We start from the raw sequence: 17,589 nt of genomic DNA on the forward strand, positions 1-17,589 counted from the left end.
TAATTAACAAACTGTTAACTGAGTTTTCTTTACATTGTAGTTGTGGAACATTAGTCTTTTAATAATAATTTTTAACATTAACACAGTAAACAGAACAAAAAGGTGTGCATCACTGTAGTTGGCTAAAATATTTTAACTTCTGTTTTTGTTTTATTTTATTTGTAGTACTGGGGTTGCACCGAGGGCCTCATGAATGGTAGGCACTCTAATACTGAACTACACCCCCAGTCCTAAAATAGTTTAACTTCTAAAACAGTAATTTAGGGAAGTAATTTGGGAAAGAAAATTTAAGTAAATGGGGATGATAACTTTTAATCAATCTTTAGTCTCTTCTTTTTATTAACAGCCTTGATCTAAGGAGGGAAGAATTTTTGCAGAATATAATATAATGCATTCTCTTAGACATTAAGAATCCTTAAGGATTCATCTAGTAATTACTCCAAAAATGGAACCTATCTGAGTATGTTAGGTCTTATAAAGGGCTATAGCCGACCTCCCGACTCTTACCTCAACCACCAATTCCTACATTCTGGTACCAAGTCTTTTGACTCCATCATGCTCTGGTGCATAGACTGTAAAGTAAAATTTAATAGCGATTTCAGTAAGTTCCCATTTACCACCTGACTCATACAGCAGCAAAATGGTAGGAGAGGGAAACTTCAATGTAAAAAGGAAGAGAAGAAATTATTTTTGTGTTTTTACTACAGGCTCAGAGATCCACCTTCATCTCATTTTTAGGTATTTCTTAATTCTCTGCTCCCCAAAGTTAAAATGGGAAATATTACTCTAGTTTATTGAAGATGACATGAAAGAGTATTTTCCCTAAAGGTCTATTCACATTAATTTATTTTCCCCAGCTATAAACTAATCTATCACTATAGTATGAACTTTTGCTAAGCTATAACAAAATGCTAAAATCATCCAGAGGTTTATAAAACACAACTAAAACTGCTGGCAGTCTCTCTTTGTATTGTTCCAATCTATAATTTATCTACAAAATTGTGGTAAGTAGCATAGAAGGTAGTTAATGAATAATTTTGTTATCAAGATTAAGTTTAAGGGGTTGGAATTGTAGCTCAGTGTAGCACTTGCCTAGCACATGTGAGGCACTGGGTTTGATCCTCAGCACCACATTAAAAATAAAATAAATAAAATAAAGGTATTATGTCTACTAGAAAAAAATTTTATAAAGATGAAGTTTAAGAGATGCAGTACAGAGAAGAAAGGGCCTAGACTTTAGATCAATTTCTTTCTTTTTTGTGGTGGTGTAGTGGGGAGGGGGGTGCTGGGGATTGAAACCAGGGTCTTGCACATGCTAAGCATGAGCCTTACCACTGAGCTACACCCCCTGGTCCCAGATCAAATGTTTAATTTTGCAATAAAATCTATAGCAAACTGGAGCATTTTAAGACAAATATTTCTATAGTCATTTCACATGTGAATTTTTTAATAACCCACCGTGTGGTAAACATTTCTAGTACTGTCTTACTGTAACAGATTACTTCAGATTGAGAAAAAAAATTGTTTTTATTTTGTTTTATTTTATTTGCAGTACTGGGGTTACACCAACAACTCTCCTCTAGAACACTTCTTCTTCAGGCCACAATGTCTTAATGGTCTCTATTCAGCCTTTACACTCTTGGCTTCTTTTGGCATTTGCCATTATGATCAAACACTGTTCCCTAAAAATGACCATCTGGGTTCTGCATTCTTTGAAATAGCTTCTACTCTGTCCCAAGTCTCCTACCTTTCCAATTTGTGGTCTTCCAAAGAGAAAGAATGCTATCCCCAGAATCTATTCTCAGTCCTCTTATCTTGACTTTACACATTTCCTTAGCTTCTAACTATCACCTCATGCTGACATGCCTCAAATCTCAAACTCCACTTGACTTATCTCCTGAGCTCTTGGCACTTATTCCAAGTGAACTGCTCCATTTCAATGTTCCTTGTGCAATTCGACCTCTTACATATCCAAAGAAGAATATTTTAAGAACTGGGTCCTTTCACAATCGTATTTCTGTTAAAGCCATCACCATTGCACAAGCTAGGAATTATGAAGCCATTTATATTTCTTCCTTTTCCCTTCAGAGTTAAATCGTTCTTTCTTTTTCTAAATATCGCAGCCAGGGCTGGGGATATGGCTCAGTGGTAGAGCACTTGCATAGCATGTGTGCAGTCCTCGGTTGTAACCCCAGCACTGCCCCAAAAGCATCTATGCTCTCCTTTTACCCCACTGTTGCCACTATATCTTAGAACTATCACTGCTAATCCAGAAAAACTTAAAGTATGTACCAGAGATGATAGGGAATATTTATGTTTAATTTCATCTAACAATTAGAAATTAAGATTTGTAGCCCAACATGGTAGTGTATGCCTATAATCCCTGCTCCTCTGGAGGTTAAGGCAAAAAGATCAAGTTCAAGACCAGTCTGGGCAACTTAGCAAGACCCTATCTCACCCCATAATACAAATATATCATACTAGACAAAGGCACCATAAACATACATTGGAGAAGAGATAGCCTCTTCAACAAATGGTGCTGGGAAAACTGGAAATCCATATGTAGCAGAATGAACATTTATTCCCCTCTCACCCTGCACAAAATTCAACTCAAAACAGAACAAAGACCTAGGCATTAGACCAGAGATCCCACACCTACTAGAAGAAAATGTAGGCCCAGCTTTCCATCATGTCAGTTTAGGAACTGACTTCCTCAACAAGACTCTTAAGCACAAGAAGTAAAATCAAGAATCAACAAATGGGATGGTATCAAACTAAAAAACATCTTCACAGCAAAGGAAAAAAAGCAAAAGAGCTTCAGGAGAAAATCTCTACCTTATGTACCTAAGATAGAGCATTAATCTCCAGGATATATAAAGAAATCAAAAAACTTAACACCAAAAAACCAAATAACCCAATAAATAATGGGCAAAGGAAGTGAATAGGCTATTCAAAGAAAAAGAAATATAACAGGTCAACAAATACATGAAAAAATGTTCAACATCTCTAGCACTTAGGGAAATGCAAATTAAAACTACACACCGAGCCAGGTGTAGTGGCACACACCTGTAATCCCAGTGGCTAGGGAGGCTGGGGCCGAAGGATTGAGAGTTCAAAGCCAGCCTCAGCAACTTAGCAGAGCACCCTAAGCAACTCAGGGAAACCCCATCTCTAAATAAAATACAAATAGGGCTGGGGTTGTGACTCAGTGGTCGAGTGCTCCTGAGTTCAATCTCCAGTGCTCCCTACTCCCAAAAAAACCTACGAGATTCCATATCACTCCAGTCAGAATGGTAATTATCAAGAATACAAGTAATAGTAAATGTGGGCAAGGATGTGGGGAAAGGGGTACACTCATACATTGCTGGGAGGTTACAAATTGGTGCAACCACTCTGGAAGCAGTAGGGAGATTCCTCAGAAAACTTGAATGGAACCACCATTTGACCCAGTTATTCCACTCGGTATATAAACAAAGGACTTAAATCAGCATACTACAGTGACACAGCCACATCAATGTTTATAGTAGCTCAATTCACAATAGCTAAGTTATGGAACCAGTCCTGGATGCCCTTCAACAGATTGAATTGGATAAAGAAAATGTGGTATTATATACACAATTCAATATTACTGATAAAAAGAATGACTTTATGACATTTGCTGTTAAATGGATGGATCTGGAGACTAACAAGCTAAGTGAAATAAGCCAATCCCCAAAAAACCAAGGGTTAAAATGTCCTCTCTAATATGCTAATGCTAACACACAAAGGGGTGGGGTTGGAGTTCAATGGATTAGAAAAAGGGGAATAAAGGGAAGGGAGGGAGAATGGGAACAGAAAAGAGAGTAGAATGAATTAGACATAACTTTCCTATGTTCATATATGAATACACCACCAGTGAAACTCCAAATCATGTGCAACCACAAAAAACGGGATCCTAATAAGTTGTACTCCATGAATGTCAAAATGCACTCTATTGTCATGTATATCTAAAAAGAATAAATTAAAAATAAAAAGACATGTCTTAAAAAAAAGAGCTGGGGATATAGCTCAGTGGTAGAGGGCCACTGGATTTAATCCCCAGTATTTCAAAAAAAAAAAAAAAGGAAGCAAGGGAGGGAGAGAGGAAGGAAAAGAGAAAGAGGAAATTAGGATTTGTGAACATTCATGAATATGGATTATCATGGGTACTCTCACTTAGTCCATGTCAGATGGTCAGATGTCACACATGATACACCAGGAATTCTGAGAAATAGGAGTTTTGCAACAAACAAGAGTTAATAGCAGGCATTACTGTAGCTACCCCACCATCTTTTCTCATCCTTCTGTCTCTCCTCCTCACTTTATCTATTCTCCTCGCTTTTACACTCTCTCTAGCGCGCGCCCTTTCTCGTCCCCTTTCTTTTCCTCTCATTTTCTCTCTTATCCTGCAGGGAGACACTCTGTTTGCTTAATAAACTCCCGTATGTGGGGGGAAAAAAAAAAAAAAAAAGAGTTAATAGCAGAGCTAGGGTGTTAGTTCAGTGGTAGAGCTCTTGCTAACAATGTGCAAGGCCCTGGGTTCTATTTCCATCAAGTATGTGCTACTTGGTGCACCACTGCACCAAGTAGCACATACTTGGTACCATTAATCTGAAAATTTCAAATTATTTAAATATATTTTTAATAATTTATTTCAAAACAAATATTCTCACCTTTTCCTATGATTACATATTAGAATAGTAGTACATGTCTACATAATTTTAAAAATATGTATATGTGTATTTATCTATTTACAGTTGAGTACAAGGTCAAACAAATTTCACTTATTGAAAATATTTGATCAGTGGTTTGAAGACCATTGCTCAACAGCTTTCCAACTGTTGCTAGCCTCCAGTCTTTCTCCTCTATAATTCATTATCCACACTGCCATCGCTTATGGTTTTAAATTCAGATATGGCTCATCTGCTTGGAAGTCTCCAAGAGCTCTCCATTATTTCTGGATTTATAAGCTTTAGCATAGTCTAAAGATCCTTCATAACCTACTCCCTGGCTAATTTTTCAGACTCTTCTCTAGCTGTTCTATTTATCTTGGCCTATTTCTGTTGCACAAACATGTCAAGCCCTTGCTCATGCTCTCTCTATATGGATTCTTCTTTCTTGTCCACCTCTGTTCAACTATTCTGCTCAGACACCATGTCATATGTCCCATCCTCCCCCTTAGGTAAAGGTAGTACATCACAGTACATAACGTGCATCTCTCAGAATTAACTAGTCACTCCATACAAATGACAAAATCTTTAGGAGGAGTCATGTCTTTTCTATCTTGTTAGCTCCAGAACCTACCATAGTGTCTGACACAAAACAGGGGCACAATAAATTAATGATTAATTAAACCATACAGAAGATCCAAAAATAATTCTTAAGTTTTAAAAAAGTTACTCCAGGATTTAGAATTATAATTCTAGTCTTTAAATTTAGTACCAATAGCATTTTACCTTGGTATAGATATCCTTGTGGTAAATTAAGAGAACTGGGTTAAATTGATTTACTCTAACCTAAGAAAAAAACTGGAACAGACTAAAAGTAAACAAATCAAGGTACATTCACACAATAAAATACAATACAGCTGTTATTATAATTTAAATCTAAACAAATGAGTATTAGTAATAATACTTATTGGCCAGTTCATGATGTTTAGACATGTTTATTTATAAAAGTACCTTCAATTTCAAATATACCATAGGAATATAAGCCCAAAAGACTAATTCCTAGAGTATTTAGATACTACTTAAAAGAATTTTGAGATGTGAAATAATTGCCATCTGTTAGTTTTCCTATCTTCCAAGTAACTAATAAGAAAAATAAAACTTGTTTTATTAGCTGACATTTTGCATAGTATAGTTTCCCCAAGATATTTAACACTAAAAACTAAACAATTTGATTTTCAGTGCAGTATTTTCAGAGATATGCCCTCTCAATCACTTAATCAGAAGTACACCCCATCTATAGATATGACCAAAAAGGCAAAAGTTGACACAAAAAAACAAAATTGAAAATGTGCTTCAAAGGATACCATCAAGAAAATGAAAAACCCAACATGGAGAAAGGGAGAACAATTTGTCAATCATATATCTGATAAGAGATTTTCATCTAGAATGTATAATGAAGTCCTACAGTCTACACTCTAAAGACAAATGACCCAATTTTAAAAAACAGGCAAAACACCTAAAAGATATTTCTTTAAAAGAAAATATGCAAATGGTCAATAAGTATATGAAAAGATAAGAAATATCATCAGCCACTAGGAAAATTGTTATCAAAGTGACAATGAGACACTACTTCATACTCATTAGGATGACAAAAATAAAAAAGAGATAACAATTATTGGTGAAGATGTGGATAAAATGGAATTCTTGTTCACTAAAAGTAGTAGTGGTGCATGTCTGTAATCACAGCAACTGAGGAGGCTAAGACAGGAGAATTGCAAGTTCAAGTTAAGCCTCAGCAACTTAGCAAGACACTATCTCAAAATAAAAATTTAAGAAGGGTCGAGGATGTAAAGCTTCCCTGTGTTCCCCAGTGAAAAATAAATAAATTTAAAAAATACAATAAAAGGGTACAATCACTTTGGAAAAGAGTCTAGAAGTTTTTCAAAGGGTAAACACAGAATTATCACAATTCCACTCTTAAGTATATACCCAAGAGAAATGAAAATATATGTTCCACATAGAATCCTACACATGAATGTTTATAACAACTTTATTCACAGCAGTCTAAAAATGTAAACAACCTAAAACATTTAACTGATGAATGGATAAGCATAATGTACTGTATCAATTAATGGAACCAGTAAAAATGAATGAAGTATACTACTGACACAAGCTACAACATGAATGAAACCTGAAAACGTTATACAAAGACAAAGAAGTCAGTCACAAAAGCCACAAATTATATGATTCCATGTATATTAGATGTTCACAAGAGGAAGTCTATTGAGATAGAAAGTAGAATAGTGGTTGGTGGGGACTTGAGGATGGAGGCAATGGTGTGATCGCAAATGAGGACAGATTTTCTTTTGGGAGGATGATATGTTCTACAATTAGATAGCAGAGTACATCATCTCTGTGATTGACTACACTAAAAATCATTGAGTTGTATACTTGGTGAAGTTTAGGGTATGTGAATTATATATCAAGAAAGTTATTATGCCTTTCTGTTGGCATACTATCCAACTCTAACACTATGCCAACACTATTCTTAATAACAACAGAATTCCTTCTGTTAATCTGAGATCTCTATTTAAAAGGTCAAAATGGTATCGCTAGATTTATTTTTTCCTTCTAAAAGTCAATGAGTAGTATTTTATTGCCTCCATGTGCCATATGCACAAATATTTAGCATTGTTTTTATTCATAACAATAGTAATATCAATAATAGAACAATGATCATAAAATATTCAATTTGTAAAATTGAACCAAAAAATTCAATCACAACCACCATTTCAAGATTCCTTCAAATTTTTATTCATGTTTAAAATACACCTTACATTATACTCATATTGCCTATGCAAATGTATATAATTTCACCATCTAGTGATTTTGAATATGTACCTAAATGTCTATTCAAAGTTTATCCCCATGCATATTTAGTAGTTGGACAAACTAGCATAAAATCTCAAGTTAGAAAATGTATACCATAATATTTCTAAAACTACTTGGCTTTTAGTTACTGTGGCAGTGATCTGTTAAAAGAACAAACAAGCTGGCACAGAGGCGCATGCCTGTAATCCCAGCAGCTCGGGAGACTGAGGCAGGAGGATTCTGAGTTCAAAGCCAGTCTCAGCAAAAGTGAGCCACTAAGCAACTCAGTGAGACCCTGTCTCTAAATAAAAATACAAAATAGTGTTGGGGATGTGGCTCAGTGGAGTGCCTCTGAGTTTAATTCCCAGTACACAAAACAAATAAGACAAATAAAATGTCTTTGAATAGACATGACTTAGGTACACATTCAAATCACTAGATGGTGAAATTATACTGGCAAATAATATATCAAACAAACCAAACTAAAGACAAAAATATAACTAACAATGTCAACAGGATCATGTTAAAGTCAGAATGTACAAAACAAACTCTGAAGAACTAGTAATATTTGAAATCTATTTAATAAACCTGTTCTTTTTTTAAGCAAATGAAAAATTATATTCTTTCCTTGAACAAATCTGTTCTTTTACCAAATGATTATTTTCAATCAAAAGCACTTAACAGGAAAAGAAGGAAGGGGAGAACCCCATTTCCTGCAGAAAGGAAAAAAAAAAGCAATAGAAAAAAAAGCTAAGAATAAATTGGTAGAGAGGTTGACTCATAAAATGTTTCACAAGCATTTCCTGGATATTTTGTCCAAGAAAACTCCTCTGACTGACGTGGAAATTTGTTTGGCTAAAATAACTCATTCTATTATTATGATTAATGCCTTAGTGCCAAATATTTGTTCATGTGGCATATGGACAAGATAAATCTCATATGCATTAGTTTAAGTATTTAAAAACTTAAGTAACGTAGAAAGAATCACTATAACATTGTGGAAGGCAACAACGACAACATTTTACACTAATAATAAAACAATTTGTTGTGACTTTAACCATTTCAGTAAAGTTAAATTAGATGTAATGAACTGCTCCATTTTGAACCTTAACTGTTTTGCTAATGTTGAAAAGGAACTGCAAAGTTGTATACTGTTCCTTCTAATTTCAAGAATTCCAGCTGTTGAACTGTAGAAACTGAACCAACAATTTCAGAAGGTCACCAACAGTTTTTGTTTGTTTGTTCGTTTGAAGGAGGACTAGAGATTGAACCCATGGTGCTCTACCCATTAAGGTACATTTAGTATTTTGAGGCAAGGTCTTGCTAAATTGCTTTGAACTTGTGATCCTCCTGGTTCAGTCTTTGGAGTTGCAGGCATTATAGGTGTATTCCACCACCAGTGTTAACTGACTAGTCATGGAGTAATATTAGGATGACTTAAGACAAAAGCAGATCTGCTAAAGAAAATAAATGGAGATGTTGACACTGAATCAAGAAATATCAACCAAGCACAACTGGCCCTCCCAAATCAGTCAATTCTGCTTCTGCAAATTCAACCAGCCTCAGGTTGAAAATATATTTTTTAAAAAATGCACTTATACTGAACAAGTACAGATTTTTTTTCTTGTCATTTCTCTTAAACAATGTAGTTGAACAAGTATTTATATAGTATGTTCATTATAGTCATATCAGTAATCTAGAGGTGATTTAAAGTACATGGGAGGACATGTGAAGGTTATTTGACAAAAACACTACATATCTTATATAAGGGACTTGAGCATGTGAGGATTTTTCTATCAGTGGAGGGTCCTAAAACCAACACCAAGTATACCAAGCAAGGGACGACTGATTATTTTAGAGTACCAAAGAAGTCTTTAGTTTCTATCAAAACTCAAATAATTAGAATGGACAAGGCCCTGGGTTCAATCCCTAGCAACAAAAACACTCAAATAAAAGGCACATGATAAAATTTTTTCATTTGAAACATCTAAATTACAGATCAAATCAATCATACTGGCAAATAATGTATCAAAGCAAACCAAACTAAAGACAAAAATATAACTAACAATGTCAACAGGATCATATGTTAAAGTCAGAATGTACCATGCTAACACTGAGCACTTATATGTGAAACTCCATGCTATGCAACTTCTTAAACATGTATATAATATACGAATTCTCCTGTACTCACAAAACAAAACAAAAACATTAGGTAGAAGGAACAAATATAATAATAAACAAATACTATAAACAGTTCTGATTTGTATCCTAGTATTATTGCCTTTGCACCAGTTCTTGATAACTCACCAGGAATACTAAAAAAAAAAAAAACCTTAACTGAGGAGCCCAATACATTTTGTTTTCCTAACATTTTCATCATGTAATTCCTCTATTCAACAACCCATAATTCTCTATTATATAATTATGTTATATGTCTTTAATATACACACACATACATATATGATTATATAGTTAATGTCAGAGGTGATTCTTTTGTCCTGACAAGTTGAAGAGGCATTACAAAGGAATCCAGTTCAGAAATTCTGCCTTAGACATTCTATCAATTAAGAGATTTACTTGGATTAATGAATGCTTTTTTAAAAAATGCAAACATCAGGCTGGGGTTGTAGCTCAGTGGTACAGCGCTTGCCTAGCATGTGTGAGGCACTGGGTTCGATCCTCAGCACCACATTAAAAAAAAATTAAATAAAGGTTCATCAACAACTAAAAAATATTTTTAAAAAAATGCAAACATCTACCACAAGGGTCAGGATTATCCTTCACTCAAATTTACATATGAAGTCAGGCATGGTAGTACACATCTGTAATCCCAGCAACTCAGAAGGTTGAGGCAGGAAAACTGCAAGTTTGAGGGCAGCCTAGGCAATTTAGAGAGACCATGTCTCAAAATGAAAAGGGCTGGGGAGGTAGCTCAACAGTGAAGCACCCCTGGGTTCTATCCTCAGTACTGCCAAAAACAAGTGGGGGTGCTGGGGATATAGCTGAGAGTCAGAGTGCCCCTAAATCCAATCCCCAGTACTACCAAACAATACAATGCAGTTTTGAGAAAAAAGGTATTTATTTTTTTTGGTAGTACTAGGGATTGAATTCAAGGGTACTCTATCACTTAGTTACATCCCCAGTCCTTTTTATTTTATTACTATTATTTTTTCCTTACTAAAAATTCTTATTCATAGATTTAACAAGTGTTTCCATTTTTTATTGGTGCATTATACTTGTATATAAAGATGGAATTTACTGTTACATATTCATACATGCACAAAATATAATAACAATATTATTTGGCCACTATCACTGCCTAGCACCTTCCCCTTCCCTGCCTCCCCTCCCAACCTCAGGTCCCTTTCCTCTACTAATCTCCCTTTGATTTTCACGAGATACTCTGTACCCCATACCTTTCTTTTCCTTTCTAGCTTCCACATATGACAGAAAACATATGACCCTGACCTTCTGCATTTGTCATATTTCATTTAACACAATGGTCTCTACGGTTTTATCCATTTTCCTGCAAATGACATAACTTCATTTTTCTTTTTGGCTGAATAAAACTCCACTGTGTATATGTACCACAATTTCTTTATCCATTCATCCTTTGATGGATACCTAAGCTGATTCCAAAGTTTGACTAGTGTGAATTATACTGCTATGAACATGGGTATGCATGTTTCACTACAGGATAACTTTAATTCTTTAGGATAAATACCAAAAACACGGAACTCTTCATGAATTTGCATGTCATCCTTGTGCAGGGGCCATCTTAATCTTCTCTGTATCCTTCCAATTTTAGTATATGTGGCACCAAAGCGAGCACCTTTTTATTTTATTTTAAGACAGGGTCTTCCTAAATTGTGAACTTGCAATCTTCTTGCCTTGGCCTCCTCAGTAGCTAGGTTGACAGGTATGTGCCACCACACTCAGTTAGACTTTCACATTTTCTTTCTTTCTTTCTCTTTCTCTCTCTCTCTCTCTCTTTATTTTTTTTTTAGTTATAGATGGACACAATGCCTCTATTTCATTCAACTTTTTTTTAAATACTTTTTTATTTTAGTTGTCAATGGATCTTTTATTTTATTTATTTATATGTGGTGCTGAGTATTGAACCCAGAGCCTCATACATGCCAGGCAAGTGCTCTACCACTGAGCCACAACTTCAGCCCACATTCAACTTCTTATGTGGTGCTAAGGATTGAACCCAGTGCTTCACACATGCTAGGCAATTCTCTTATCACTGAGTCACAACCCCAGTTCCCTAACCCTTTTTTACATTTTATTTAGAGATACAGTCTTGCTAAGTTGCTTTGTGCCTTGATAAATTGCTGAGGCTGGATTTGAACTCGTGATCTTCCTGCCTTAGACTCCCATGCTGCTGGGATTACAGGCAAGCACACATAAGAAATATGTGCCTAGGGCTGGGGAGATAGCTCAGCTAGTGCTCGCCTCACAAGGCCCTGAGTTCGATCCCCAGTACCGCAAAAAAAAAAAAAAAAAAAAAAAATATATATATATATATATATATATATGAAAAAAGAAATACATGCCTGTTACCGCTACTAAATTACGTATATCTTTTAAATTTAATTTTTAATTTTGTTTTTATTTTAAATATTTGTTTAAGTTGTTGATGGACCTTTATTTTATATGTGGTGCTGAGACTCGAACCCAGGGCCTCACACATGCTAGGCAAGTGTTCTACCACTGGACTACAACCCCAGTCCTAATTTTTTATTTTATTATTCATTTTTAAAATTTCAAATTTATTGACATCAATACCTTAATAAATTGACACCTATACCTTAATAAATGAATGCTCTTAATAATACTTATTAAAGCTGGGGTTATGGCTCAGTGGTAGAGTGCTTGCCTAGCATATTTGAGGTTCGATCCTCAGTATTACATAAATAAATAAAATAAATATGTCCATTTACAACTAAAATTTTTTTTTTTTTTTTTTTTTTTTTTTTTTTTTTGGTGCTGGGGATCGAACCCAGGGCCTTGTACTTGCAAGGCAAGCACTCTACCGACTGAGCTATCTCCCCAGCCCTAAAAATATTTTTAAAAATAATAATACTTATTAAATAAGAAATAGGACATGACAAACCAAAAGGCCAAATTAAATGTCATTGTTTTGTAAAAGTGTTCTCAATTTTAAAAATTAGAATACAGTTGGTAACACCATGCACATCATAAATTCCTTTTTACATTTTCTGCATTACCTAAACCACAACCAGGAATATTTACATAATATTTGGGGGAGGGCTGAGGAAGCTTACTGAAAGCAGACTGATACAATCTTTATATACTCTAAGGAATAGTCAGGAGCTGGGACAGAAGAACAGAAAGCAAGAAATCATTACAATCACCATTTCTACCCACCACTATTATCACCATCATCATCATCACCCTCATTCTCATTGTCATCTTAAAGGGAACTCATAAAAGTGGTAAAGTAGGGTGGGAAAGACAAAGAAAGCACACATGCCAGGTATGGTGGCACATTCCTGTAATCCCAGGGCTCGGGAGGCTTACACTAGAGGACTGCGAGTTCAAAGCCAGTCTCAGCAACTTAGCAAGGTCCTAAGCAACTCAGTGAGACTCTGTCTCTAAATAAAATACAAAATAGGGCTAGGGTTGTAGCTCAGTGGTCGAGTGGCCCAAGTTCGATCCCTGTACTCCCCTCCTCCAAAAAAAGCACACATATGTTATTTAACAGCAATAAAATGACAAGCTTAGGAAGCTCAGCCCAATTTCAAAAGCATATAAAAATTACTTGGAACTTTTCTATTATCACATGAGAAACATGTGGGCTCATTTATAATGGAATAATTTCAAGCAGTTTGTAGATTTTTCTCAACTTCACACCTCTGAAGTACAATTTCAAAACAAATTACCATGTGTTCTTGGTCAAACTGTTGTTACATATTATCACTGTTATTCAGTTACATAAGATAAACATAAATAATTACTAAAGCATATATAAATAGCAAACGATCTCTACAGCTTAATGACTTACCTGTTCACTCTCCTAGGACACTTGTCTGGTTTAATATCTACCTCATAGAGGTAGACATCAATCTTTGGGATTTCAACTTGAAAACAGTTAGCCAACAGTTTAATGGGTTTGCCCATGGTGCCATAGCCAGGTCTTCTGGGCACCATGAGTAGGGGCTGGGCCCCAACAGGTCCTGTCAGGAGGGAAAAAAAAGAGTTATACAGTTACAATCTGCATTTGATAACCCTGTCAACTGGAGTATGTTACAAAATGAGTGTGAGAACAATAACAAAGTAAATGAGAAGAAAAAAGGCAAATATTAACAAGCTAAAAACAATGTACAATAAAAGGATCAAAAAGCATGAAATAGATTTTTTTTTAAAATAGATTTGAAGAAATAAAATTGGTAAGTTCTAGGCAATATTGATTTTTTTAAAACGGAAGAAAAGGACTTAAGTCCTTTGTCAGAAATGAAAAAACTGATACCCACTACAGATTCTGAGGACATTACAAATACTTATGCCAATAAATTTATGGTTTGATGAAACAGACAAATTTCTAGAAAAATGTAGCTGACACATTAAAGTATATAAAATTCGAAAAGTCCTCTGGGAATATAAAATAGAATACAGTGGTTCCTCAAAAACTAAAAGTAACCAGGTGTGGTGGCACATGCCTGTAATCCCAGCAACTCAGGAGGCTGAGGCAGGAAGATCACAAGTTCAATATCAACCTCAACATTTTAGCACAAGACCCTGTCTCAAAATGAAAAAAAAAAAAAAAAAAAAAAAAAAAGACTGGGCATATTTGGGTTCAATACCAGTCCCCAAACAAAACAAAACAAAACCCCTAAAAGTAGAATTACCACATTATCAAGTAATTCTGTTGCTGGGTCTACATATACTCAAATGAATTAAAAGCAAAGAGAATTGAACAAAAAGATAGTGGTACACACATGTTCACAGAAGCATTACTGACAACACTCAAAAGGTAGAAACAACTGAAATGGTCACAGATGCATGAATCATAAGCTAAATGTGATATATATATATATATATATATATATATATATATATATATATACACACACACACACAACAGAAAATAATCCAACCTTAAAAAGGAAGAAATTCTGACAATTGCTACAACACAGATTAACACTGAGGATATAATGCTAAATGAAGTAGTTACAAAAAGACAAAAACTGCCATTCTCCTTATTTGAAGTACCTAGAGCACAATTTCACAGAAGCAAGCAAGCGGAAGTGTGGTTGATGGAGTTGCACAGTGGTGCATACCTATAGTCCCTGTTATTCAGGAAGCTGAGGCAGCGAGACCATGTCTTGATATAAAAAATGAAAACAACTGGGGATATATCTCAGCAGTACAGTGCTTCTGGGTTGAATAATCTCCAGCACAAAATAAAAAAGTGGTCTCTAGGGCTATGGCAAGAGCTAATGGGGAGTTGTTTAATGGGTACAGTTTCAGTTTTGAAAGATGAAGAGTTCCAGAGACTGTTGGCCAACGATATGAAATGTATTTAACCATACTGAGCTACACATTTGAAAGTGTTAAGATAATAAATTTAATCGTATGTGTATTTTGTCCCAAATTTTAAAAACCTAATGTCTACCATTAAATTAATTTTTAAAAAAATTTTAACAATTCATTTTGCTTTGTGATATTAAATTTTTAAAGCTTAGATTTCTGTAGATATTAATGTTGTAGCTGTTGTAGTTCAAACAAATTCAGTTAATAACTATGATATAAATAAATTAAAAATTACATTAAAAATCTAAAAAGTCCTGTAACTATCTGAAAAAGTTAAACTCACAATTATAACTATTTTTATACATACAAAAAGACTGAAGATCCAAATGGCTTCTCTAGAGAATTATTTTAAACATTTAAGGAAAAAAAAAATAACACCAATCTTATATAAACTCTTCCAGAGAATAGGAAAAAAGGAAACACATCCCAATTCAATTTATGATGCCTAAAAAATTTTGATGCTAACACATGAAAAAAGGTGAGAAAGGAAAACCATGGGCCAATCTCATTCATGAACACATGCAAAAATCCAAACAAAATGTTAACAAATTAAAACCAGCAATATATATATTAAAAGGATGAATTGATATTAGGAATAAAAAGTTAAGAACAAATGTTTATTAATGTGGATAAAAGTACATAAAGGGCTCCCCCAATCATTTGTTTCTGAATTTACTTTCATGTATTTTTAAAAATCTCTTCCAAGAACATAATCTTTCCTGCTACGTTATAGAAGAGTCTACCTATTCTACAGATAGGGCTGAGGATGTAGCTCAGTGGTGGAGTGCCCCAGGGTTCAATTCCCAGAAAACTACCCCCAAAAAGATGGGGGGAGAGTGGGAATAGGGAATAACTTAGATTCTTTTATCTTATGAATCTTGAAGGACCAAACTGGATAATGTATAATAGCTAAAATTTAGCTCTTAACTATGTGTTAAATGCTTTATATACATTATCTTCTTATCTCATCTAATTGAACCCAGGGGTAGTCATCACTGAGCAACATCTCCTACCCTTTTTTATTTTGAGACAGGGTCTCACTAAACTGCTGAAGCTGGCCTCAAACTTGCCATCCCCTCCTGTCTCATCCTCAACTGCTGGGATTATGCCACCGAGCCTGGATTGATTTAATCTTTAAACCAACCTTACAAAGAAGGAATCATTTTAAGAAAAGGTAAATGAATGATTTGCCTAAAGCTTTATAGCTAGTTATTAGTAGAATATGGAACTGTAACCTACTTTGTTGGATTCTATTGTGTTCTAATAATCTGTCTATTCTTTCACCAACATCAAAATGTCTTGCTTACTCTACCAATGTATTAAGTCTTGAAGTCAGGTAGTTCCAATCTTCTGAGTTCTCTAGGTACTATGCCAAAAAGTGTTATGACCTGATTTAAAATTTTAGCTGTTCTATGAAAAATTGTATGTAAAAGTACAAGCAAGGACACCAGTTAGCAAGTTATTAAATAGTATGGGGAAAGGCTAATATTTGCTAGGACTAAAAGCAGCAGCAGTAACTAGGAGTAATGTGGTGGTAGAAAAATATTTAGAAGGTAGGCCTGACAAGAACTGCTAGTAGATTAGATGTGGGATAAAAGAAAAAAGCACTCTTGAGGTTTTTTTGATCTAAAGTAACTGAAAGAAAGAAGTGTCATTTACTGAGAGAAGACTCAGATATAGCAGCAATTTTGAATAAGAAATCAAGAAGAGTTTCAGAACATGTTAAGTTCAAGGTATTTACACAAGCAGATGTCTAGCAGACAGATGAATGTGGACTTCAGGACAGAGATTCAGGCTGGACACGTAAGTGGTGGGTGTCCTTGCACGTTAAGTGGTATTTAAAACCACTGGTAGGGGATATCATCCAGACTATGGCATATATACAGAATACTAAATTCTAGGACACTCCCAAGATGTTTAGAGAAAAGTGAGGAGATGTAAATAAAATAGCTGAAGAACTAGAAAAGTAATCACCAACAAGGTTGGAGGAGAACCCAGAGAGAGCAGTCCCTAAAGACCAAGTGGAGAAAAAAAAGTTTCAAGAAGAAAACAATTTAATCAGATGTGATTGAAAAATCAAATAAAATGAAGATTTAGGAACTATTTGATTTAGAAAATTTTTCGCTGACCTTGATAAAATCAGGGAATCCTACAGGAGTCAATTCCAAAGAATAACATGTCAATAAACTGAAAGAACTGGGTGCAGTGGTTTATGCCTATAATCCTAGCTACTCAAGAGTTTGAGGCAGAAGTATGACAAGTTTGAGGCCAGTCTTGGCAATTTAGCAAGACCATATCTCAAAATAAAGAACTTAAAAAATAAAAAAAAAAAAAAACAGATTAAAAAAAAATCTAGAAAAAAAGGACTTTTAATGTCTTTACCTTAAAGAAATATTACACATTTGAGGAGATGGATACTGTTAGCTTTATTTTAATACTACACAACGTATCCATGTATCCAAATATCACA

General features: G+C 34.7%; 1 protein-coding gene and 1 non-coding gene across 7 annotated transcripts in view; both read right to left on the reverse strand.

Annotated features, from left to right (window-relative positions):
* The window catches only part of LOC124987301 (protein argonaute-3-like), a 74,365-nt gene that overhangs the window by 40,840 nt on the left and 15,936 nt on the right, over nucleotides 1–17,589 (reverse strand). For 5 of the 6 annotated variants that reach the window (XM_047556486.1, XM_047556477.1, XM_047556516.1 and 2 more), the window contains exon 2: nucleotides 13,591–13,762. In XM_047556486.1, the coding sequence (XP_047412442.1) occupies nucleotides 13,591–13,762 (172 nt within the window). Of the gene's footprint in view, nucleotides 1–507; nucleotides 573–13,590; nucleotides 13,763–17,589 lie in introns of those variants that run through there. The other variant, XM_047556499.1, reaches the window with a different exon arrangement.
* On the reverse strand, nucleotides 11,285–11,391 carry LOC124968261 (U6 spliceosomal RNA). The gene has a single exon (XR_007105656.1). It is a non-coding gene; the product is annotated as a U6 spliceosomal RNA (small nuclear RNA).

Source organism: Sciurus carolinensis, chromosome 1 (genome assembly GCF_902686445.1).
Source record: "Sciurus carolinensis chromosome 1, mSciCar1.2, whole genome shotgun sequence".
NCBI lineage: Eukaryota > Metazoa > Chordata > Mammalia > Rodentia > Sciuridae > Sciurus > Sciurus carolinensis.